At 45.5% G+C, this 27,108-nt stretch overlaps 1 protein-coding gene across 1 annotated transcript in view; it reads left to right on the top strand.

Moving 5' to 3' along the window:
* The window catches only part of LOC138278521 (nmrA-like family domain-containing protein 1), a 60,784-nt gene extending 33,958 nt beyond the window's left edge, over positions 1-26,826 (top strand). Inside the window, exon 5 of the mRNA XM_069219257.1 lies at positions 26,267-26,826. Within this exon, the coding sequence (XP_069075358.1) occupies positions 26,267-26,464 (198 nt within the window). The 3' untranslated portion in view covers positions 26,465-26,826. The remainder of the gene's footprint in view (positions 1-26,266) is intronic.
* Positions 26,827-27,108: the final 282 nt, after the last annotated feature.

The raw sequence follows: 27,108 nt of genomic DNA, 5'->3' as shown, positions 1-27,108 counted from the left end.
AGAATCCTCCATCTTGAATTGGAGGACAGGAACCAATAGGGTTAGGATTGTGTCCCCCTCCCCAAAGGGAGAAGACACAAGAAGGGTGTAGCCACCCTCAGGGACAGTAGCCATTGGCTACTGCCCTCTGACCCCTGTAACGCCCCTAGATCTAGGATTTAAGGGCTCCCTTGAACCCAAGTCATCAGATTTCTGCCGACCTCACAAGAAGAAGGATTGCATAGCTTAAACCCCTGCAGAGAAGAAGTACGACACAAACAGACTTGGCCCCAGCCCTACCGACCTGTCTCCTGCTTCAGAGAACCTGCACAAAGAAAGCGACGCATCCAGCGGGACCAGGACCTCTGCCAAGCTCCAGAGGACTGCCCTGCACCACAGAGGACCGAGAACTCCAGAGGACAGCGGCCCTGTCCACAAAGAATCTACCTCCCTGGATCCGTGAGTCCTGACCACCCTGCACCAGACGCCTTTGGCCGATGACCAGGTGGCCCAACCAGCTAGAGACGGTCCCCAGGTGATTGTGAGCAAGTGCTCACCCTGGGTTGACCTTTCCACCCCTCCACGACGCCGCCTGCAGAGGGAATCCTGAGGACCCCCCTGACCGCGAAAGGTCCGGACGAAGATATCCAACGCCTAAAAGACCACTGCACCCACAGCCCCCAGGCCTTGGAAAACCCGACCTCCGGTACAGCTACATTCAGCAGGCGGCCCTCCTCCCTGTCCAGCCTGTGGTTTGTCCAAGCCGACCCCCCTGGACCTCGCCTGCAGCATCTGAGAGCCCCCCGGGGTCCCCTCATAGACCAGCATTGGAAACCCGCGCCTTGTTTGCACCCTGCACTCGGCCGCCCCAGTGCCGTTGAGGGTGCGTGTATGGTGCCTACTTGTTGCCCCCCCAGTGCTCCTCTAAACCCCCCAGGTCTGCCCTCCGAAGCCGCGGGTACTTACCTGCAGGCAGGCCTGATTCCGAGTGCCGCAGTCTCCAAAGGAGCCCATGTTAAATGTACCTCAACTTTGACTTCTGCACCCGGCTGGCCCAGTGTTGCTGGTTGTGGGTCCCCAATCCCGTAGACTTCCTAACCCCTGGAGACTGGAACTGTAAGTCAAGTACTTACCTGTAAATTGTACTAACATTTTCCCCCCAAGAACAGTTTCTGAAAATTGCAGTGTCAACTTTTAAAACAGATAATTGCCAATATTTAAAAAACTGTATAACTTATCAATTTCAAACAAAGTACTATTGATGTATGTGTGAAATACTTAATCTATTGAAGTACTTACCTGCAACTTGAATCTTGTGGTTCTAGAAATAAATTAAGAAAAGTTATTTTTGCTATATGAAAACCATTGGGCTGGAGTTAAGTCATTGAGTGTGTGTTTTCACTTATTGCTTGTGTGTGTACAATAAATGCTTTGCACTACCCTCTGATAAGCCTAACTGCTCGACCACATTACCACAAAAGAGAGCATTAATATTACCTATTATTGCCTCTGTCAAGCCTCTTGGGGTACCCGTGGACCCTGTGCACACTATATCTCAGCCAGCTTTCTACAGGTGGCATTAGTAGTGGTGAGGCAATTCGAGTGCGTATTAAAACAGTGTTCAGGAGAATTAGCTAATAGACCAGGTAAGGTAAAATTGGACATAGCACTACAACAATAAAATCCTTTAAAAATATGTTAGTTCCTTTTGTCCCTCCCATGTGGTTAACAGCCTATGACGGCACAATGGCCTGACCCATCCGTCTTAGAACATAGGTTGTGTTGAGGGATCCAGAAGGTTACACTGCCCGCTCTTTGGTCCACCCCTGATTCCATGAGTAGAACAAGGACTACGGCTATTGAATCTGAGCAGCTACTCGCAGTGTTTGGGTCCGAGGATTGTTACAATTCACTTTTCTTATGAGTTCCCCAATAGTAATTTGAGCTAAGAGAGAGCTAATTGTTTGTGGCACAGTCGAGACAGTGAGGATGTAGCTACTCCCTCAGTAAAATTCCTCTCTCTCTTTGTGCTGTGAAACTCTAACTCAGTTGCTGGCAAAAGCAGATTTATTATGATTTTGCATCAAGGTTGCATCTCTAAACTTTGTAAATATGGAGCATTTCTGCTCTCTCCCTCTCACGCAACGTGGGGCAGCAAGTTCCCTTGCTGCGCCCCTTTGCGTGAAAAAATAGTAAATGTGCCTCTGAGTTTTTAAGAGATTTCTCAAGTTTTGGTGGGTCAGGGAGTCACACTAGACAGGTTGGATTGTGTAAGGCTCCAAGAAGTGAATACGGGGGCTTTGTGACCTGGCAGATTACTGAGCTTTATCCATGTCCTAGAAGAAGTGATGCATCCTGCCAAGGGCCCCTTCTTCCAAGGTGTGGAGGTGTCACCCACACTGGTTTTATGCAAGTGGCACCAGTAACTCCCCCAAAGGTGAAAGCACCCACGGTGATATTTTACAATCTGCACAGTGCAGATAAGACAGGGTAGGGTGACTTACACATTGATAAGTGGAAATTAGGGGACGGAATTTGCACCTGTAGATATTCTGCATAAACAGATATCATACCATGTTGCCTATGTTTACTCAGGATAAAACAGGCAACATGCATTGGCTGACTGTCAGTTGTTGCATTCAGGTTAAGACTCTCCGTTTGGTCCACCGTGCTCTTCAAGACTCAACCTCAGCCTTTGTGTAGCGGAAATTGATACCCTGTGTTCTCCAAGCACCGGTATGCTGCTCACCACGGCTTCTTTTACTCTCACAAAGGTACAAAAGAAAGTCCTTAAGAATAAGAACTTGATCTATGAATATGTTCTATCCATAAGAATGGATCAATGTATGAACGTATCATTGACCCACGTATATGATCTCCTGTAGACATGGCATTAGGTTTGGTCTTCTTAGGCACCAGGATGGGGCACTGCCCCTTCATTATCCAGACTTTCTTCTAATCCCTTGCGTTCACCTACTAGTTCTTAGTCTGTTCTCCTCTCTCTGATGATGCTTTCTGTGAGTGACTCTGTGGCAACATCCGTACTCCCCGGTGTCAGGGGTCACTTCCTTGTGCAACAGGCGAGCAGGAGATTCCACTGGGGATAAACCATCTACTGGCCTCCTCAGGTTTGTCATTGAGCGTTCATGAGGGATGCTGGGTATGAGCGTACAAACAATCAAACTCTTGGTTCAATGTCTTTGGCCCTGCACTCCTGAACACGTGTCACTCACTGGCTGTTTCCTCAGGTGAATGATGGATGAATGTTCCTCCTCATCTTCCAGACCTGGACCTGGCCGACAGGGATCTAGGACTTTGTCAATTCTGAATGTAAATTACATCTAATATTCTGCCACTTGGGTCTATCAGCCGGCCATGTTTGATTGTCTCATTGATTGATTCGCTGCCTCTTTATCGTCTCACTATTGTGGGTGTCTTCAAATGCTCATCAATGATCACAGTTAATGGCACTGGCAGAAGGTGGGGTGTATGTGGCAATCAATGTTATTGGACTGGTGAGCTCAACATTGAAATGATCAGATGTAATGGAAGGATCAGTTGTTTTTATATTATTTTATTTAAAGGTTTTCTAAAGGGCCTCATGAGTCCAAAGGTGCTATACAATAAAATGTCTGTGATGCTATACAATAAAAAAAAGCTCAAAGGAAAAGCACAGGTGCTAAAAAACGAATACAAAAAATAGTAAATTAAATTGTGGACAAAAACAATTTTTTTTTTAATTTTATTGTTGTTTTTTTTAATACTTTATTTTAAGTTTACATCAAACATCAGCCGAGTATGGCATGTGGACATTGACATGGCTGTGAGTACAATTATACAGGTTGTACAAACAATGAGAAAAGATTCACAGTCAGGGTGACCGGGCTGCCAGAGGCAGGCAGATTTCCACAGTGAATTACACTACTCGATGCCCATCAACATTACCACCGAGCAGCGGCGGCCGGTGACTTTCCAACGAGGTGGGGTGTAAATGTTAGGGGTGAGTTTGAGTCAGCGAGGCCAGCGGACATTAGGAGGGTTCCGGGGGGATTTAGCATCTGCGAAACATTTGAAAAAAAGAGGCAGATGGCACACTTCAGAGTTAATTTTGTAAATTTGGTAAAACTCGATAAGGACTTCACCTGGAGTCTCCCCTCAGTCCCGCTGGAGATGACCAGACTCGCTCGGTCCGTTCACTGGCACTGTTGAATCTGGGCTTCCCTGATCATTTCTGCAGGGCTGGTTTACGCCCCCGTCCTGGCTTACCCTCACCCCTCTGAGGTCGTTCACGTAGGAAATGCCGCCCTCGTTTTTAGTAACCTGTAGGAGCAGTGCTGCGCATATTTCTCAAGCATGCAAGCTAGGTTTCCAGTCACTCACTCCACAAAATTGTGTCTGGTTGACCAGTCAGAGACTTGTCCATCTGGGCATGCGCACTGGACTTAAGTCCTGCTGCCCAAGGCTTCTAAAGCCAGGATCAGCCCCGCCCTGCATTACTGCATCGTCTCCGAACCGGCGAACACATACAGCAGCTAAGGCTCAGTTCTTTGAACACGGGCGGAAACTTTTAAACGATGCACTTGTGGCAGCTCCCAGTGGTGCAGAGGGTCAACGCCCTTGCGCCCCAGGGGAGAAACGTCCTCCGGGCACTATCACAAACCCAATGGTACAGCAATAAATTATAACAGCCTCTATCCTCCAATATTGTTATTGATGTATCGCTGTGCACCTGCGAATATGTGAGTTGTACCCCACGATGCATCAATAACAACATTCGAGGACAGAAGCATGCTTAGCCCATTACCCATCTGCCACATCATCAGCAGCCTCCCCTGCTGGCCTCTCTACCCCGAAAATGGCCAGGTAAGCCTGATAAGGTCCCCAAATATCTCAAGGGCGGCTCCGATGCTGGAGCAGCTCGCAGTAGGTGTCATACCCACGTGGCACTCCCTCTGAGCCGGGAGTGGGCCATGGGCCGAGCGCATTGCCACCCGGCGTCTCGCGAAAAGCGAGCCAATGGCCACCAGCCGCCGAACAGCATCCTGCACATCCCTATTGTATCCTAGCAACGCCAGCAATAGGGCAGGCTCCAGCATCTCGCCAATGACAGCCTCCAACTCCCTGAACACAGCCCATCAGAATTCCTGCACTCCGGGGCAAAACCAAGCAAGGAGCACAAAGTCCGCCTCTTCCTCATTGCAGGGCATGTAGCCCGCACTATCACGCAATCCATATCTATGCAGTACACTCTGTGGATGTACGTGAAGTGCAAGAGTCTGTCTACTATTCAGTGAGACAGTCTTCACAACAAAGCAGAAATACTGACATTGTTTAGCAGTAACTATCCACAGAGACCTCTGTCACTTGAGCCGAACCTTAGAGACCTCTGGCCTACGTGCGTCCTGCGCAAACACATAGATTCTCAGCACTAGTTGGTGAGGGGCTGCTGTCTGCAGGAGTGATGACACCGCTGGTATTTCCAGGGGTTCCAGGATGTCCTCACCCAACAATCACCGCAGTGTGTGCCGCGCTCTGAAGTAATGAAATTGGGTGAGGATAGTGTGTCTATCGCTGCACTCCTGAACCACATCCCAGCTACACATTGCACCATCACTAAAGAAGTCCCTGATAGTACATACACCCAGCCCCCCCCCCCTCAGTGCATTCACAGCCCCTTGTTCTTAACCCGTAGGGAACCATAAGCACCAAACTAGGGGCATATGTGGTGCCCGGCTTGCCGCTCCAATAGACGCTGCCAAGAGTGTACTGCTGCATTCAGGGAATCAAAGACACCATGAGATGCACCAAACTCCCAAACAGCGTCTGGGGCAACGTGCGTGAGGCCGCAGCGTCACGTTCCAACCACAGATGCAGCAAGTTTCTGTTGTAATTAATGATGGATCCTTTGTGGATTATAAGATGTAGGTTTATTCAGCTCAGTTACAGGTACCAGGAGCAGCATCCATGCTGCTCAGCCCACTCTCACCAAATGACCATTCAACATTTGGGTACTCAACCCTGAAATGCAACATTGGAGTACTCAACCCTGCAATGCACAATAGGGTACTCAACCCTGCAACGCACAATAGGGTACACAACCCTGCAATGCAACACTAGGGTACCCAACCCTGCAACACTAGGGTACACAGCCCTGCAATGCAACATTAGGGTACACGACCCTCCAATGCAATACTAGCATCCTCAACCCTGCAACGCAACACTGGGGTACACAACCCTGCAACGCAACACTAAGGTACACAACCCTGCAACACAGCACTAGGATACTCCACCCTGCAATGCAACATTTGGGTACACAACCCTGCAACGCACACTTGGGTACTCAACCCTTCAACGCAACACTAGGGTACACGGCCCTGCAATGCAATACTAGGGTCCTCAACCCTGCAACGCAACACTGGGGTACACAACCCTGCAACGCAACACTGGGGTACACAACCCTGCAATGCAACACTAAGGTACACAACCCTGCAACACAGCACTAGGATACTCCACCCTGCAATGCAACATTTGGGTACACAACCCTGCAACGCACACTAGGCTACTCAACCCTTCAATGCAACACTAGGGTACACAGCCCTGCAATGCTACATTAGGGTACACAACTCTGCAACACTAGGGTACACGGCCCTGCAATGCAACATTAGGGTACACAACCCTGCAACAGTAGGGCACATGGCCCTGCAATGCAACATTAGGGTACATGACCCTGCAACGCACCACTAGAGTACTCAACTCTGCAAGTCAGCGTTAATTCAAATTAAAGCATTCAGGCAAATATTGTGCATTCTAACAATTGACACAGGCATCAAATCCACATAGGCAGCAAAGTCAGCACGGCATAGATGGCCATACTCTCAGACAGCAAAATCAGCATCGCCGCTCGTACAATAACACACTGAGGATTATAAAAATATCCACATGCAGCTGGTCCAGACTTGCATCAAACAAAATACACTTAGGGAGAAAATTAAAACACAGCAGCAAATTAAGAACAGCACACAAAGATAAACTAACATGACATTATAAACATATTATAAATGGTACAGAATTATGTCCAGCAGTAACACTTAATGTCCCCGGTGAGCGACCTCTCACCCGAAACCTCTCTCCACTCTTTAAAACTTGAATGCTTATAGTTTCTCAGCAACACTTAGAACTTTTTCCAATGTATGCATCAGCTTTCTTGTGGAAAATCTGCACACAAGTTTGTACTTTACAATTGGATAGCTTACACTGGACAGTCAGCTGTATATTTGCAAGTACATTGAAAACATGTCAATTTTTTAAGTAAGAAATTCCTCACTGTTAAGTATGCTGCTAATCGAGGTTAATAGACACAATGTCTCAAGGTGTGCCCATCACCGCATACTCCTTTCTCATGGAACAGTGACTAGCCAGTAGCCGGTGCCGCAAACCTTGATGAACTGATGACAGATGCTTTATTATAGTATTAGAAGTACACCTTATAGGCCATAGTAGCACATTGAAAACATCCCAAATGAGGAAGATTGAGATGTGTGGCGTCGTTTTCCAAGGTAAGTTGACCTTGTCTTGCCAGAGCGGTGCACAACAGTATGAGCTCTCACTGTAATGGGGTAAAATCCTCCCCAAACACACCATCGATGTGATGCTTTATAACATGCTGCCTCCATGCTGGTTCAGTGCTGGTTCATACTCACAGCATATGGCAGTAAAACTGCACTTTAGTTCCTCAAGTGGTTGATGTTGGTTAACTTCACATCAGAAATGCTGCATTCTTTGTTTTTCTGAGTTGCCCACTCCCACCAATTGACCATTCACACCAACCAGGCACTCATCAACATTCCGTGAACTCACAGACACACTGGCTGAGCAACAGGGAACTGATAACTAAGGAGAGAATGCATAGCAACAATTCAAGTCAGAACAATTACACAGACCATGAATTCAGTAATGAGCAAACATACACTGTGCAGCCCTGTAAAAGGCTTCTAGATCAGGTGCATTAAGTCCCCCATATCATATGGTAAGGTCAGGGTCACCCAGAGCATCCGCAGCTGCTTCCCTGCCTGTGCCAGATGGATCATCAGAGCCGAAGATTATTGAACACCGCTTGAGGCAGTAGCATCAGAATATTCAGGAACAGGAATATAAATTAGGAACAGGAACCACCATTACTGGTTTTATGCGCTGGTCTGCTTGTATACTGTCTGCCCTTTCATTCCCCTTAGCACTCTCCAGGGGCTGGAGGGCTGCTTCCCCGCACCCCTGTCCATCTGGAAGCTTGGGGGCTCCCTCCCTGCTGGCCACAACCCATGCTGAGAAAGAAGTGTATGGTGAGTACTTTAGTTTTCCTGGAAAGGGCGCATATGCCTCAGTCATTGGGTGGCCCCTCCCTCCACTGCAGCTGGTGGGCTGCACAAGAGCTGTGCTCTGGACCAGCGTGTCCCTGGCTTCATTTCACCCATCTGGAGTGTGAACTAAGCCGTATTCCCTGGCCAATGCGTTGTGGCACCACTGGCCTGGAGTCCCCGATTCAGCCCGCCAGAAGGGAGTGTGGCCGAGCGGAGAGAGCAATAAGGAGCACGCAGCTGTGTTGCGCATTCACGGGCAGCTGTATGCAAACACTGTTGTTGCTCCAGAAGGAGGAGACTCCGGGAGGTCTTCCCATGTCAGATGCAGTGGGAGGTGTGTACGCATCAGAGCTGGAGTCTGGGAGGCCCTGGAAGGGCTCCGGACACACTCCTGGTTCCAGGTGGCTCATTGAGTCACAGAGGTCAACAGCTGCACCATGCAGACATGGGTGGTTGTCTTTTACAAGCAAGGTCTCTGACGAGGGCGCCTGCAGTGGCCACACCAACTGTTCAGTTTCCGAGCCGCAGGAGTACTTGGCGAGGTCTCCCCGCTGGTGTGGGTAGCGGGTGTGTGCCCCCCCCAAATCTCCATGTGGCATACCTTTGCGGGCATTCGTGATCCAGCCGGATGGACAGGAAGGCATTCTCAATGGGGGGGGGGTCCCAATCCTGCCATTTCTGTGGGGAGTTACCGCCTATCATATAATAGAGGTGCAGGTGCACAGGATCTATGTGTTTGCAGTGGTAATTTATAAAACAGATATTACTGATGGCGATATCTTGTGGAGTTCTGTACCGCTAGTGGTATTTGGTGATTCATGTGTTTATCCATGATGACCTTGCATTTACAATGACAGATGGTGATTCCTTTAACATAATGCTGCATTTTTATATCCTGAGTCTAGGCCCTGAAGTCGCTATGTATGTCGTGCTGATTCTTGTTTGGCCACTTTAATGAGTACGCCTGCAGCACTCACTTAATGGGCATAATATCCATAATTCGTTGTTTTGCCAAAGGAACCATTCATTTGCATTATTGGAGTTGCCTAATGTATAACCCCATGACCTTGGTATTAGCATGATAGAGCTTTACTGCAGTAACTGCATTTGATGTATTATCTGTGTAATTTATGTCACTGTGCAGAATTTTGATATTTACAATATAAGAAGCCTATAATTTTTTTATAACCCTGTGTGGAGTTTCCTTTGTGTTGTATTTATTGTGTCACTGGTGTGAGTGTATTGCACAACCCATTTATACATTGCCTCTGGGGTAAGACTGACTGCTCTGGCCAAGCTACCAAGGGGTGAGCAGGGGTTATCTTTGGTATGTATCTTACTCTCCCTGACTAGAGTGTTGGGTTCTGCCTGGCTGAGGTGCATATCCTCGCCAACCAGAAACCCCATTTCTAACAGTCATTCCACTGCCCGTGTCCTACCAGGGCTGTGGCTACCGTAACAAGGCACAGGGCTCCACAGCCACAAAGGGCTTCCCCACCAGACTCAATATGCTCACCCTGGCCCGAGCAGTCATGAGCAGGAGCTCACAGCGCGCAGTTACAGCATGGGCCCTCCGGCCCGTTATACCCATCAGCTATGCGGCGCTCGCCATGCTCCTCGTTCGGTTGCTCGCCCCTCCATGGCCACGGCCGCCGGCGGAGCCCCCGATCTGGACCAACGGCCACGGGCAGTGTTCAGGAGGGTCACCGGCGACCGAGCTCCGTCTCACGCTGGTGCCGGGGCCCGTTCCTCAGATTGCAGGCCACGTGGCGGTTCGTACGCCGCCACAGGTCTGCACCAGTAGTCACAGCAGCGAAGGCCGCAGCTGCTGAAAGGCTCCCCCGCTTCGGGCGCCTCCGGCCCGTAGCTCCCTCACCACAGAGCGGTAGCCCGTCTTTTGTTGGATATCCCCAGAAGGAGCTCTGTAAAGGCAGGATTGAACATACTACATTGGTTACCCGTTGATCTCAACGCATCAAATTCAAGGTTTTGTGTTGTATCCACAGATCGCTCCACAACAGGGGCCCCCAAATACTGAGAACCCTTTCTTCTTTTTACAAGCCTAATAGGGATCTTAGGTCAGCATCAGTGGCCCTTGCTATCCTCCCCAGAATAAAAAAATCTAGATGGGGAGGTGCCACTCTTGCATACCAAAGGGCCAAGCTATGGAACTCTCTTCCCACTGGCTTGCGTATGACGACCAATGAATATTACTTCCGGAAGTCCCTAAAAACGTGGTTGTTTTAGGTGTAGGGTACTTTCTCTCTGTCTGTACTGGTCCGTAGTCCTCTAGCGCTGGGAAGCCTATTGGTAGCCATGCGCTTTATAAATAATATAACATAACATATAATATAACAGAGGCTCTCCCACGAGGCAGGCCACGGGCCGGTCCCCATTTGCTCTGAAGCACCGAAACTTGTTCTTGCCGCAGTTATCACCGCACCCGAAGTTGCTGAGTGCAGCTAGGCGGGCGCAGCTGAGTTCAGTGTCAGTTAGCCACCAGAATCATGTGGCATTAATCAACGGCCAAATGGGCGCACCTAAATGGTGTCCATCTTCGAGCCTGGCGAGCTCCACCGCCTCCCGACAAAACCCACATTTATAAAGGAAAAAAATAACCTTGGGAATCCAGGTTTTTTTTTTTTATGGGAAACTATTACATATTTCTCCAGTCTCAATCATGTTGCAGCAAACTACACACCTTTGCTGCAATACATGTGAACGTCTTTCATAGTTCTAGATTATTAAAATCTAGGAATCTCCAGCCTCTTTTACTAAGTTGTACCATGATAAAGAACTTTAAATATAATGAATGTTTGTCTACACAACTAAGATTCTACAAAAACAAGATTTCTCTCTACAATGAAGTTTCTACACTATGGAGTTTTGTTTGCACAATGAAGATTTGTCTTCCTAGCAGTCCACCTCTCACACAGCATGGTGAGATTTTCTCTCTGAGCCCCTCGCTATCTTGCAAGACTGAAACTATGACACAGCTAAATTTGTGTCAAGTTTGCAGCCTTCCCTTGAAGAACTTTCTATTTAGTCACTTCTGTGGGTGTCAGCTGGGTTAACTATTATGTTCTGTTGTGCACTTTTGACACCATACTATAGCTATAGCTCATGGGTACTCACAAACTTTTTGCCGGGGGGCAAAATTACAGGCTGGTTTGTGGCCGAGGGCTGCACCGATGGGCCTGTGAGGGGGTGGATGGTGCCAAGGGGCGGGGCCAGCGGGCGGGACTACTGGTATAAAAAAACATTACTAGACAATGCTGTATTTCGAAGCCAGATTTAAGTACAAAGCTAGATATTTTGACAATACATTTATATTATCATACAATAGAATTCTTAAGAGGCATTGCATGGTAATCCTCGCTAAGCGGATATTCAGCACAGGTTTAACTGAGACTGAAAAATAGGTACGTCAAAGAAAGGTATACTAAGAACTTATTTTACACTTCATGTCTCTTATTAGTGTCCTGTAATCTGGTACTGTGTCTGAAACGGCAAGCCTTAAGAGTTGATCCAGATGTAAGTCTGTTAGCTTATTTCTGAGTTTACTCTTAAACAGTCCCATTGTGGAAAAAAAACTTTCACAAACGTATGTTGACCCAAACATACAAATTACTTTCTGGGCCACTGTAAAAAGAACAGGAAATTTGTCAGAAGGCACAATGTTCCAGAATTTTTCTGGTGCCTGCCCCAAAAAAGATGCTTCGAGAGCTGAATTGACACATATGGGAAAGCCGGAGGAAGAGAAAAACGAAAAAGCGCCACAAAGGGAGCTGAAGGGGCAGGGAGTGGCTTTATATGGATTTAAGAGGCCCGAGATGGCTTCAGGATTACGCTGCCTCAGAATTCCATGTTCGCACATTTAATTGCAGCAGCCACTTGTTTAAGAGGAGGGATTTGGGCACCGGCACGTTTTTATTTACAAATTAAGCACTGATTATGATACATCCCCTCTAGTCTGCCGCCCCCGAAGCCAGGACCACCCATAGGGGAGCAGATCGTGGGGTCTTACCTTTAAATCAGGGAGAGTGAAGAGACATTGACGCAGGCGGCGAAGGTAGCGGGAAGCTTACAAAAGACCATTTTAAAGTCAGCTGACTTTTAAAGGCTCTTTGCGTCCCTCTACCACAAGCATGTGACGTTACCCCGGCTCCGGCTCCAGGGCAGGAAACACAGAAGAGGGCCTCTGGAATGGGAGGCATGCGCAGCAAAGCTGCTATCTTGCATGCTTCAGCGGCCCTCTTTTGTGTTTACCAACAGGACGTAGTCGTAGACTCATAGAGTCTACATTTAGGAAAAAAGGTCCGCGGGCCGCCACGGAAGGTCTGTCGGGCTGTACTATGAGTACCACGGTTATAGTTCATAAATGTCACACTCTCCTTATCTCTTGACCCTAGTGCATAGTTTATGTGTTTCTAACAATTGTGACTCAGAGTTTGAGTGAAACCCCTGTTCTCCCTGCTTTCCACTCACCAGTGTCACAGAGTTCACTAGGCATGATAGACTCACAAGCCTCACACAAGTTAAAAAAAAATATCTGAAAGGGTGGGGTCAATGAGAATGAGGAGGGTCAAAAGAAACCCCAAAGTACTAGTGACTTAGGAAGCCATGATTTGGACCCAATGCGTAAAGGTAAGTAGCAGTAAGTAACAGTTATGTTTTTTAATTCATACTTTGGGCTCACTGCAAGATTACTGGATGGTGATTGCAGGTCCTTGTGGTCCTTCAGAAGTCGACTACACTCAGGACTGTAAACTTTCAATCAGTTAATCAAAAGCCAGACTAAAATTGCATGAAATTCATCCACACCATTATGGTCTTTCCTGTCTGAGTTCCCATGACTACTCAAGGCCTGTACTCAGTGTAAAATCAGTGGGTCCACCTAAACCGTGGAGCCCTCCGCAGTCACACACCCAATGGAGGTTATTCTGGTAGGCAGATGGGGTACCATAGAAGAACTGGAAAACTGGATTCCCAATGTGTCTGAGGCTCCTGATTCCAAGTACTAGATGGGGGCATACTCAACATAGTTCAAGAGGGCCCAGTTCACTGGCACGGCAGTCAAGTGTTTTAATTCAGGATGCCAGGGGAGGCAGTTTGATGGATTATCACCTCTCAGCTAGCTCCGAAGGACGTTAGTCAACATTGGGAGCTTGTATCGGGGATGCATCTGGAACAGAGTGCACAAAACTTGAGTACAGCAGATCCTGATTTAGGTTTACTGTAAAACTGAAATGTTAATCATGGTAGATGAGAAGTGCTGATTATATGAGATGATGACGAGATTAGGTGGTGGTATCTTTAGAAACAATCATCCGTACAGGCACACGTTTATACACTTTTATGCTAACACATTATGCTCCCCAGATCTCTTGTTCAAGAAAGTACAGAGCTAAATGTTATAATTAGATTGTCCGACTGTCAGTCGGAAGGCGGGACACAAAGATGCTTTGGTACCAGTGTATAGCAAAATGGCAGAACAACCTAACATGGTTAACATAAACTTATATAATTTATGTCTCTACCCCGGATGTAGCTTAGTATTGTTATGGGATGCATGGTTGAGATTTCTCAACAAACAACGATATGTACTCAACTAAATAGGTGAGGCAGGGGCCAGTGGATGGTGGTAATGGACAGGGTTAGTGGTATTTGCTCTCCGTGATTTGGAAAAGTAAGGCCAGTCAGTGTATGCCCTCAGTGAAATAGTCTGCACTATGTTGTCCACTGTAGTCCAGTTCATCCTCACAGCAATGTAGAGCAGAGAAGCTAGGGAGAGTAGGCTAGCATAAGCTCGTACCCAAGACAGGGCTTAGGATGGGTGCAGAGAGCTGGGCTTTTAGTAGCCCAGGCCCAGCAGCAATCCTTGCTTGGAAGAAGACAGGACTTGGGCGGTCTAGGTGAACGTTACGTAATAGTGAAAATGCTGCAAAATACCTAGCAGTGTGTAATAGCACAAGTCACTTAAAACTCCTGGAAAGGAGAGATTGAAACAATCTGGATAAAAATAACATTATACACTGATGATCTACACAGCAAGTAACCAGTGATCCTGTTGTTCTATCTTTGAACAGAAAATATAAAAATGGCATCGCAAATTTAAAGATATGAAGGTTATATGCGTGGCGTTGTGTGCTGAGGGGAATTGAAATTTGTTTTGTTCTACTGGGATGTACATCTGTCCATTATTCGGCTTCAAATGGTTGTTAAGTTTTGAGCCACTTTCCTAATTATGTGCCTTTGATGCCAAGTATTTGTGGATTTGATATGTTTAACTTTTTCACTCTAGGTGTGGATCTATAATGATTTAATTTGTCAGTATATTTTGAAAGGGTGTACCACTGAGGGAGCAAACACTTGGACAACTGTATGACTTTGATCTGTATTTATTTAAAAAAAAAAAAAAAAAATTTCCTCATATGCCTCGCCCCTGCTTTGGTTAAGTAGGAAAGGCGTTGGCGTGACAGACGACAACATGCCACCAAGTACATAGTCCAAACCTTAGTAGATCATCCCCTCTGATCTACTGATTATACTTTCTCGTACGGGTGTCATTGATCAAAAGTTGTCACTTTCAATCATAGCCAAAGCAGTACCTCCAAAGAGCGTGGGGAAGATCTTAATCATTGGACTTTTTAAAAAAATTCAAAGGTATAAGGAGCTTATATGACAAAGAAATAATATATTATTGATACACATTTTCCCAATATAACCAAAAATTATCTTTTCTAGACAGGGGACCCTGTTGTTCCAATGTACAGATTCGATTTACAGATATCTGCCAATCCAACAAACGAGGAGGAAGAGGATCAATCCATTTACGACAAATTTCTCGCCTAGCTAGAAGAATTAATATGAACAGCAAATGCTCCTGCTGAACTGACAATTTCTGGTAGTTTGTATCCTGTTCCCGCACCCCAAACACCACTAATGCTGGGTTTACAACTAAGTTTACATTAAAGATTATTTTGAAAATACTCTCTATCTCCCCCCAATAATTCGACAACTTAGCGCAATGCCAAAACATATGGATATCATCCGCCTTATCATCCCCGCACCTTGGGAAGTTTTTCTGAGTCTTCCCAATAGCTGTTAATTTAGCCGGAGTCCAATAAGCCCTATGGAGTGTGAACAAATGATTTTTCTTCAGCCCCGCAGGACTGGTAGTAAGCCACAATATTGAACAAGACTTTTGCCACATTGTTGTAACATCTAAAGTTGGAAAGATCGCTCCCCACTTCGATAAGGGAAGGGAAGCGCTATCATCTGATGTTTCTAACAAAGCGTGGTACCACACTGCAACCTCTTTGTTGATGGTTCTCTGATTTAGCTTCCCTTCCCATATACTCCTCCCTATTTCTCCATTTCGGCGGGACTTTACCCAACTAGATATTTGAAGATACTTAAATCTAGAAACCATCCCACCGGTACCTTCCTGGAATGCGCCACAACTTAACACTTCAACTCCTTCTATTAACTGACCCCATCTTTCCACCCCACTTGTTCTCAGAGGAGTTGATAGTTTGTCTATAAGGCATTCCGGAGTGCCAAGCGAGTCCCAAATGGGAGCTGAACTACAAAAATAAGGTATATCTAACGTCCTCCGAAAATGCATCCAAACATTGCATGCGTGACTGGGGAGTTTCAAACGAACTTTCTTGAAGTAGCTGGGATGTCCAAATTTATATAGAAAATGGTCTGCTCCTTCTTCAAGGTGAACCGTTAATGCTCCCCAGACTGAATCGTGCTCAGACTTTTTATTCAATAAAAATCTAATATTTTTTAACTGAAAAGCCAAATAGTACTTAAAAAAGTCTGGAGACGCAATACCTCCCCATTCCCTTTTTCTACTCAACTTCTTCCAAGCAATCCTAACTCCCTTGGAAGCCCATACAAATGAGGATAACTCCCCTTGTAGTTTTTTAAACCAGCTCTTCTCAAACTCTAATGGGATAGTATTAAACAGAAAAGTAAATTTTGGAAGAATACACATCTTCAAGATATTAGATCTCCCAATTATCGTAAGAGGAAGAGCAGCCCATGCTTTTAACAGTTTTTTGTTTTCCCTATCTACTATATCAAAGTTCACTTTAGCTACCTTATTAAGATCAGCTGCTATTCGAATACCCAGATATCTGATCTCTTGTTTAACTAAAGGGGAAGCATACAACAAATTCCAGCACATTATTTCTGTCTTTTCTGCGTTTATGCTGTACCTAGATAGTCTACCAAATTGTTCCATCAAGGCAATCACCCTAGGTAGAGTAGACCTAACATCACTCGTGTATATCATCAAATCATCTGCGTATAAAGCTAGTTTTTTTTCCCATCCCCCAGTTCGGAATGGGATAATCTCTTTAGAAGACCGAAGTAAAGTAGCCAAAGGTTCAATATATAAGTTAAAAAGCAACGGAGATAGAGGGCATCCCTGTCTCGTACCTCGCCTGATCCTAAATTCTTGTGTTAATTGGCCATTGATCAAAATTCTCGCTAGGGGACAACTATACAGTTCCCCTATCGCCCTAATAAAAGGGAATCCCAAGCCCGCTTTTTCCAGAACCACCTTTAAAAACAGCCAATTAACACGGTCAAAGGCCTTGGCCGCGTCAAAGGACAAAATCGCCAATGGTGCCTTCTCGTGTGCCGCCAAATCGACTGCAGCAAATAACTCGTGAGTTATCTCGTGAAGCTGCCTCCCCTTCATGAAACCCTTTTGGTCCGGATGGATTAGATTACCAACGACTCTCCCCAATCTCTTGGCTAAAATTCCTGTATAAAGTTTATAGTCTGCGTTCAGCAAGGAGATGGGCCTATAGGAGGAACAAAACGTGGAATCCTTACCCGGCTTTAACAATAAGCAAATTGTCGCCTCTCTCCAAGAATTGGGAATTTGGGCCCCTTCTATCAGCATAGAGTTAAATAGCTCTAATAAAAATGAGGTAAGTTCCTCCCCCAAAGCCTTATATAATTCATTAGGGAGACTATCTGGCCCCGCTGCCTTACCTTTTTTTAGGGCCTTTAAACCTTCCGCCAACTCAGCCTCATTTAACTTATCATTCAGTAGGAGCATCTTAGACTCCACTAAAACTGGGAGATCTACCTTATCTAAGAATTCTCTTACCGGCTCTTCCAAGTTAACCGAACTCTCTGAATATATCTCCTGAAAGAAAGATACGAATGCCCCCTCTATCTCCTCTTGCTCCGTACAGACCTGATTCATGGGCTCTGATTTGACAGATAAAATGTGCCTTTTGGAAAGGTCCGACTTAACCTTCCATGCTAACAGTTTACTACAACCTTCTCCATATTCAAAATTAGCCTACTGACTACTTTCCCATTTTAACCTACAGCGGTTTTCCAAAAAAGCGTCTAGACTGGACCGGACCTTTTCCTCTTGACAAGACAGCTCCATTACTAAGTCCGTTTTCCCTTCTAACTGTGCATTATTCTTTGCTACTTGAAAGGTTTTCAATGACGACTCCATGTTTCCCAACTTTTCCCTCTCTTCACGGTACTTATGAGCTGCCAGGTTAACTAGCCTCCCTCTTATAAAAGCCTTAAACGCATCCCAAACACACCACAAACTTGCTGTTCCTTGATTCACCTGAAAAAATTCTCTAGTATCTTTTTTTAACACTTCTACTGATGCGTCATCTAAAAATAGAGCACGATTGATTGTGCTCCTAGTTGTCCTATTACTAACCCTAATATCTAAGTGTAGTATTACTGCAGAATGGTCTGACAAGTGTGCTGTGTTGTGAGCCACCCTTCTTACCTCCGGGCATAAACTTTTATGAATTAAAAAAAAATCTATTCTGGATCTATGCCCATATTTTTTATTGTGAAATGTGTATCTATCTCCTTCTCCCCTTCCCCAGTGCCAAGCATCTACCAAGCCTAAATCCTGCATCGCTTGCTTCACCAATGCCCTTGTATTAGGTGAATTAACCGTACCCGAGGGGTTGACTTGTCCTGTGCAGGGTCTAGCAATATATTAAAATCCCCACCCAACACCACTGGGTACCTAGCTGAAAGTAGAATATTAAATAAGTCTTGAAGTGGCGATGGGTCGTCAATATTCGGCCCATAATAACCCAACACTGTAATCTAGTGACCACCTACACACAGCTCCACCACTACCCACCTCCCTCTGGGGTCAACATGTACTATTCCAACCCTGAACCTCATGGATTTCTTAATCAAAACTGCCACACCTTTTATTGTACTAGTTTGAGAAGAACATACGCTGAACGCAGCCCAATTCAGTTGTTTAAGCCAGGTCTCCCATTCAGTTTGGTGGAGATGGGTTTCCTGCAGTATAATAATCTCTTCCTCAACCAAACGTAAGTACTCAAGGATCTTCCTCCTCCTACCAGACACCCTTAGCCCATTCACATTCCAAGAGAGGAATCTCAACTTTTCTTTACCCTGCATGACCGTTCATAACAAAAAGGAGAAAAGAAGAAGAACACCAACCTCCCCGACCTAAATTAGTAACATATGAGGACTTTCTTATTTTATCCTTTTCAACCCACCAAACCCAAAACAAACCCCAACCCCCGGTGCCACCCACCCCTGCACTCAACACCAACATGCCCCCAAAACCCCACCCCCCCCCCAGAGGAACCCTCCCTGTTTCTACTGGGATAACCATCCTGTTATCCTATCTTCGAACCCCATGTCGGACGGGGGCTTTCCACTAGGTCTTATTGAGACGCCTTGATCTGGTCTATAAATGTACTGACCTCGCCAGGGTCTCTCATATTCTACATTTTATTCTTCCACATTATACGGAGAGCTGCCGGGAACCTTAGTTGGACTGTCGCCCCTAGTTCACGGAGCTCCCGCATAAAATTTCCCAGCTCCCACTGCCTATCTAAAGTTGCCTTAGACAGATCTGATCTTATCCTAAGAGACCATTCCCCCTTGGGAAAAGCCCCAACCTTGAGGGCTTCGGACAAGATTCTTTCCTTAATAGAGTATGTGTTGAAATTTATCAAAATCCTCCTGGGGGTTTTCCTTCCTGGATTTTTCTTGAAAGGATCACGGTGGACTCTCTGAATGTCCTCTTCCAGATTGATCCCTACCATACTGGGGAGGACCTCCCTAATCAGCGAGATCACATAGCTCTTAATATTTTCCCCTTCCAAGCCCTCTGGAACTCCCAGGAGCCTGATATTGTTTCTCCTCATGTTATTCTCCAACACTTCCAATTTATCTTGCAACAACTTTTCCTCCCTTTTCAATTGTAAAAATTCCTTAGATTGAGCTAACACTCGCTCCTCGTGGGCCTCCACCACAGCCTCTAGTTTCCCCAGCCGGTCTGATAACAGGTTGATTTTACTTTCCAAGACCTCACAGGCTTCCCGAATCCTGGTTTGATTAGTTTCTGAAATTTCAAATTTCCCTCTAATTTCTTTAGTAAGAGAAATTAACAGAGTCTGTACATCCAAGTCATGTGGTGTTGATCCACTGGAGAAATTACCATCAACTTCCAGCAAGGGTAATGTCTTAGAGGGGCCCTCTCTCAGTGTAACTGGATCCATATCTAATAGTTCTTGTGCTGGGCCGACAGCTGAAACGCCTTCAGCTAGCTTAGAAACCCCCAACTTGCCTAAGGCTGGTTGAACGTTTGCCATGTCCTGTGGTGGAGGAATTGTGGTCCAGACACCTGAGTCCGAAGATTAGCACTTGCACCACGGGTGCCGGGCTTACTTTTCCTGGCCACAATCACATCGTTAACTTCTGCCCGAGCACCCCTGGGGCGACGCTTAATTAATGACATGAACTGCAGGGTTCCAGCACTCTCACACTCCTTTCTTACCCCCTTCCCACTTAAGTTGGTTCTGAAGAGGCCCCCTGGGGTCTCCGGGAGGCTCCCACGAAGAGAGCAACGGGCGGTATAAGATCTCCCACGTCGCACGCCCCTTGCCGCTTCTGTCCAAATACTGGAATTTAGAGCCTGTTTCCAAAACACCCCTCCACCCCTCCCTGTATTCAATGACCCTCCCTTCTTGTTCGCCGTTTTCCTTCCTAGTTTTCCCGACAAGAGTCGGAAAAGGGAAAACACTGTAGAGAGGAAGAATGAAATTAACAAGGCGCAGTAACAGAAGTATTCTTCTTAGCCCCCTCTCTTTCTCTCTTCCTCCTTCTAACGCCTGAAAATCCGTGGAGACACAGCACAAGGTGTGAGGGACCAAGTACCCCCACCCAACGGGGTACCTATCTATACGATGGTCCACCTCTCTTCTCAAAACCTTTAAACCTTTAAACTTGAGGAATCCTCAATTGAAACAACCGTTTAGTTCTCAGCCCTTCCAGCAAACGGCGAACCACCACGAGTACAGGGGTGTTGAATATTTGGCGTCCATCTGTATCTCACCTCCCTTCTGTGTAGAGCAGCGAGATTTACACAGGTTTTTTGTGCTTATGGCGTGAGAAGCGCTGAGACATAACAATCCCTGGCGAATATGCAGCTGTAAAACGCGATATTAGGCACGCAGTTCCTCTGGTACAAACTTCTAGTAGAAAACTCTAGCGCTTGCTTACTTTTACCATAAGCAACACTTTTCATATGTGTACGCGTTTTCTTTAAGCCCCCCAATACTCCTGGGAGGGCAGCCTCGATATTACTAACAATCTCTGCCTGCTAACAACAAGTTATAACCAAGCTGTAGTCAATGGACTGAATCACCCAGGCTCCCCCCCCCCACGCCGCCAGAAATATAATGTCACCGTCTTTTTGCCGCTCCTTGCTCCGCTGACACAGCTCCAGGGGCTTCCCCCAAAGAAACGCTAAAGCGGGAGCTCCGAATCTCAGGCTCCCCGGCTTCTAATCCGGCGCGCGGAGGGAATCCTCGCCCTCGCTTTCCTATCGACACGCCATCGCCAGGGGGGGGGCCGGGGGCACAAACAAACTCGTATCCGGGGGGAAAACTTCCGCAGCTTTCCCGAGCAGAGACCGAGGGAAGGTCTGCTCACAATCCAAGTCGCGCGATGTTTGGAATCACCTCCGTCCAACGGGAGTTCACGGGCAGCTCATTAGCTGACCGTCATGTTCCTCTGGTAAAACGTTTTTCGACTTTGATCTGTATTGTACATATGATGGTGACAGGAATTGTGTCTAATGCGTACTGTTGTTGTAGCCTATTAGTGTGGCTTGAGCTGGATGCACTACTGATCTACCAAAAACTGACCATCTGAATGGCTTGTAGCTGACTGATGCCCCTCGGAGTTGTTCTCTCACTTATTTGTATGTGACAGGACACCACAGAGCGTTGAATTGAAGGGAAATAATAATAGAAAGGGTAGATGGAACCAGGCTGAAGCAACAAGAGGTTGAGCGACACCAACTACAAGTCAACAACCCCACTACCACCCTCTGTACCGCAGATGAAGAGGGGCCTTTAGGTATACGCGAAAGGAAGGGACCAAATGAGGGCAAGGGTATCGCAAGGATAGCTCTAACAAAATTATCAAGCGACTAAGCTATCCTTATTAGACTACCAATGTGAGATCTAACATTAAGTGTAAAGCTCTGATGCATGTACTTAACCATCCAAGCTATTTCAAGAGAATTAAAACTGTGACCATTGGTCTGGTCAGTGTTTCATGCCAACTCAGACAGAACAAAAATCACAAAATCATTACAATGCAGTATTTTTCCATTTTGAGGATAAACATAAAGCTGTAACTACAAGATTAAAACACATGGAAAGTATTTTAGAGCTGTCTAGACTATTCCTAAACAAGTAGATGCTGAAATGCTCTGTTAAAAAAAAGAATACAGATAGTTTTACACAAACTGCTATTCAAGAGCTGGTCCTTCCATAACCTCACCAATCACAGAAATATCAAGTATTTTTCTCTGAGAAAGATGGCATCCCTCCCAGTAAGTTTTCAGAGAGGATGGGAACACCCAATGGATGTTCACAATCATGGTTAGAACCCACAGACAGATGCACCCCCATGGCATCAACAGACAAGTACTAAACAATGGGTGTAATTAATGCCTATGAAACATGAGAGTACAAGCTTCTCTCCCTCACAGAATAGGTATAGCACACCATCAGCAGTGCAAGCACCACTCGCAGAACAGGCACAGCTGGGCATTAGAAGTGCAAGTCTCCCTCTCTCACATTACAGATGTACCGCATGCATCAGTTGACAGGCATCCCATCGTCACAGAAGAAGTATACTACGGCATCCCTCAAGCAGAAGGTACAGCTGGGAATCAGTGCTATGCTTTGATTCCTCATGAAACAGATAAAGCATGGACCAATGTGCAAGCTTGGCTCCTTTACGGAACAGATATAGCATAGTAACAGCAGTGGAAGCTCCCATACCTGATGCTACAGCAAAATAAGCTTCCTACTGTAACATAACGGGTAAAACACAGGCAGTACCAGTGAATTGCCCTTTATCAAATTTTGCCCTCTATCAAGTAGCAGGTGCAGCAACAGTGGTGCAAATACCCTTGCCTGTTTGTTGACTGTTTCTGATGGTTGTGTGGATTGGTAGGTGCATGGATGGTTCAGCGAGTAAAACAGCTAAGTACATATGGTTGAGTATAAATATCTGTTATTTCAGAGCCATGATGCCCCCAGAGGTGAATGTGCGCTTACAAATCCATATGTCATGTGTTGTTATGTGTGGAGTGTTGATACATGAGTAAATGGATGGAGTACTTGATGGTGGCATGAGCTGGTGGACAGTTGAGTGATTTGGGAGGCTGGATGGGTTGTACATTAATGGTTTGATAAATGCTGAATTTATGTGGATATAAGCATGAGAAGATGAGTGGAGAATGTAGATTGTTGGGCTTAGCCCTTTCTGCAGGGTCATCCCCAAACTTTTTGCCTTCATCCTTCTGTTTTCTGAACTCATTTTTGTTGGCTTTTAGAACTCTTTGCGTTTTCACAGTTAACCAGTGCTCAAGTGCTTGTGCTCTCTCCTTAAGGCATGGTCAAATTGGCTTACACCCAGTTGGCATATGTAAGTTGCTTGTAAGTCCCTAGAAAAAGTGGTACTACATGTGCCCTATGGGGCACCGCCGCTTGGAGTCCTTTTAAGGTGGCGCGTGTAACCTTCAAGGCTATTTGCTACACTATGACTGCTCGCCGTCTGTTTCCCCTTCCTTTTGCTCACCTGTGCTTGAGTCGGCGTCCTCTGTGTCGTGGCCTCCGACGAACATTACGTCTTTGGTATGACACTGTGACTTGACCAGTACTGGCTGTAAGAGAAGCTCATAACAGAAAGAATAGCAGTGAGCCACCTTAGTGAATGACTCCAGTAACATTCATGATTTACAAGAACAAATCTCTGGAGTGCTGTCAGTAAAGTGATTCCTGGCTTGCCCCTTACCACCCCTGGCCTCAGAGTTGACAAAATCACACTGGTGGTTCAGAATAGTTTATTTTAAGCCCTTTTTTCTTTATACTAATAATTAATAATATTATATTATTCACTATTAGTGTAATGGGAAAGGAGCACGCTTTGCTGGTACAGGACCTTTGGTGGCAGCTGAGGTAATTACAAATGTTTTTAAATGTATGTTGTATACATGCTTGCACGTGAGTGTGTTTATGAGTGAGAGTGTGTGTCTGTATCTGTAAACGTGTGTGTGAGTGAAAGTGAGTGAGAGTCAGTGACAAGTAGTGAGTGGAATTGTGTAAGACTGAGGCCCAAGTTGGAAATCAACACTCTAGCAAAGATGCTGTGCTACCTTGTGTCAAAGGGAAAGAGAAAAAAAGCAACATATGCACAAAGATATGGTGCATTGCTTCTCTCCCGGTGTCTAGTGCACTTTTGACAGCCACACACCAAAGCACGCACCCTTGCGCTATAGTGCAAGGGTGCGTGTGTTCTCTGCAGCACAGGTTTTCTATTGGAAGGGTACCTTCCAGTACAAAAACTATGCTTTAAGGCTTTTCCCACTTGGCATGTGTGCTTTACAATGCAGCACACTTGCAAAGTTGCAAACCTAGGAGAAATTAAAACATTTCTCCCCATCAGGCCTGCCTTGAGGAGTATAAGATTTCGTCACAAATTCCTCTCTACCAATGTTTGTAGATAGGTATTTCCATCAAACCCATGGGTGGTTGCATGAGAGCACCCATGTGGCACCCTTGGAACGTCTATTTGATGCAAATAATGCATAGCAGTGTATAGAGCAAATTCATGTTACTTTGGGAGACTATCCAACGCAAATCAGGATTTGTGTTGGATAGTATCCCACCCTAACACAAAAGTGACACAAGCATGGTGCAAAGTGGTAGTAAACCTCGGCCTTGTTGTCAGTAATTATGAGTGAGATTACAAGTGAAGGCAAGTGGGTAAGAATGAATCAGAAGGAGTGTAAGGGGGTATCATTGAGTGTGGTGTTAGGGTCATGTGAAATAACTGCAGGGGAAAATCAAGATGAAAGGTCACTCCAGTGACACCCTGCTAGCTAAACTGCAAGGTGTGCAGAATACAGCTGCACGGCTAATTTATAATTTTTCTGCGTGGTTTTCCTCTGCCTCTATCTCAAAAACCTTGCATTGGCTTCCCATCAGGAAAAGGCAATCTTTAAGCTATGTTGCCTGACTCATAAGGCATTAAATAAGGTCCTTCCTGCCTAGCTTCATTCTAGACTTTGCCTCTATCAGTCCACCAGACTGCTAAGGTCCACAAATATAGCCCTTCTTCAGGTTTCACTTGTTCACACCTCCAGATCTGGTGGAAGATCCTTCTCGCATTTGGCCCCTTTTCATTGGAACAGACTTCTTGTATCCCTATCTGCTCTAATTTCACAAAATTCAAAAAGTTGTTAAAAATGTGGCTGTTCTAATGTTTCTAAACAGCTAAGCACCTAAATACTCCTTCAGGAGTGAGTTGCGCGCTATGCTAAGTATAAATAACATACCATAACATTTAATTAAGGCTGAGGTCTTCAAACTGGGGGGCGGGCCCCCCTAGGGGGGCCTCAAGTGATCCCAGGGGGGCGCCAGGCTCTGGCCAAAAGAAGCATTACACAGATAACAGGGCTTTGTTTTAAGCAGGAACATGCTATTGCATTGTTATAAAGGTAACAGTACTTAACTGCAAAGTTTAAATAGGGATAGACTTATTTAAACATTGATATCTTTATAAAATAATTGTGAAAAATTCTGAGGGGGCCCAATGATTTTTATTTTTCAACTGGGGGGACGCGGTGTTAAAAAGTTTGGAGACCACTGTATTAAGGTTAAAAGGCATGTGATGTCACTTCCGCTACCCGTGGCATTTTATTTAATCAACACCCAAGGATGGCAGTCCAGTTTACTCGAAAACTGTGCAAAGCTTGTATTCCACGAGTGTGGTTTTAATTGGTTTCCAATTACTGACCAACCCTCACTTTGTAGAGTTTTCTGCTCCTCCTATGTCTATGCCCTCGTGTATTTTTTATCTCATGAAAGTTGGCTGGAAGCAGTTACTTCTGACCAATGTGTATTGGAATGCTTTGACTGCTTAGCTTTTTCTCACAATTACTCAGAACCTGTGCCATGCAGGTAAGTCACGTGGCTTTTACATGGCATGGTATATTTTCATTCGCTTTTCATTGCAGTAGTTGGTTTGAAATTAAACTTCTGTGCAAAATAATTGAAAAAAAAACAATTTATATGTGCAAGCCCTACTTTTTGAGAACTTTGCGACTTTTGCAGATTTTTCCTAGTTTTTGTGAGAAATCACTCAGTCGGCAAGAGTTTTTTCTTCACTTTTTCCATGTGCTAATTTACTCTCCCTTTCTATTCAAATGATGAGCTGCCTGTTGAGACAGACTCCTGTTTTCCATTAAGTTCGTATTTTTGTGCAGCATTTAAGGTATAGGATATAATACGAATTGCAACTGAGGATTTTGGTAATTCCATGTCTTTGTCTCTCTGCTCTTTCACTAGATTACACCTGATATGTATGAGAAGTTGGGATTTCCAGGGGCCAAGGAGCTCGCTGACATGTTCCGCTACAAGTGGATGAAGCCGTACCGGGACATCGAACTAACACGCCAGCTCAACCCGAATGTCAGGAGCTTTGACCAGTTCCTCTCTGAGAATAAAAAGGCTGTGAAAGATATTTTGAAAGTAACTTCTTTGTAGAAATGAGCCTCATCAACACAGGACCAGCCATGTTATCTTTCCCAATTGTCACAGACCTCAAAATGCCATTCCTTACCTCAAGTGCGGTTTGATACAGCACACACACAAGACCCTGAGGCAGTCCTGTCCATATTCAACTATTTTTAGTTTTGGAACTATGCCTATACTTACCAGAATCTCTTTACCTGGCTGCCAGTCTACTTAGAACTCAATGATATTCATCCGTATCAACTTTCCACTGCCTTGAAAAAGCCCCAGGTCTGAACACTACGAGGGGCGAAACACGTGTATGGAATAACTGAACTTGAGTTATGAAGTTGTATTCTTTCAGTACTTTACCTGTGCTTTATCTGACAATTGTGCTCACAGATTAAATTACTTTCAAAGAATTATACGTGATAGCGTCTGTGTTTCCAAAGTTTTATGAATTGTATTGGCTTTTGGTGGGCTTGGAGGGCTTTATCCATAATTTAGAAACGCATAAATATGTACTGATCTGAATACAAAAGATACCTAACCGCTTGACAAAAACAGTGTGTATTGTGCAAAAGAGAATAGCGCCCACAACTGAATACTTCAACTGATGTGAACTGGTGGTGAAGAACACCGTGTGAGTCTCTCTCTCTTTTTCACGCACACACACA

The sequence above is a fragment of the Pleurodeles waltl genome, chromosome 2_2, assembly GCF_031143425.1.
Source record: "Pleurodeles waltl isolate 20211129_DDA chromosome 2_2, aPleWal1.hap1.20221129, whole genome shotgun sequence".
In the NCBI taxonomy this organism is placed as follows: domain Eukaryota; kingdom Metazoa; phylum Chordata; class Amphibia; order Caudata; family Salamandridae; genus Pleurodeles; species Pleurodeles waltl.
Note: the sequence above shows the minus strand (reverse complement) of the source record. Positions and strands in the feature narration are given on the sequence as shown.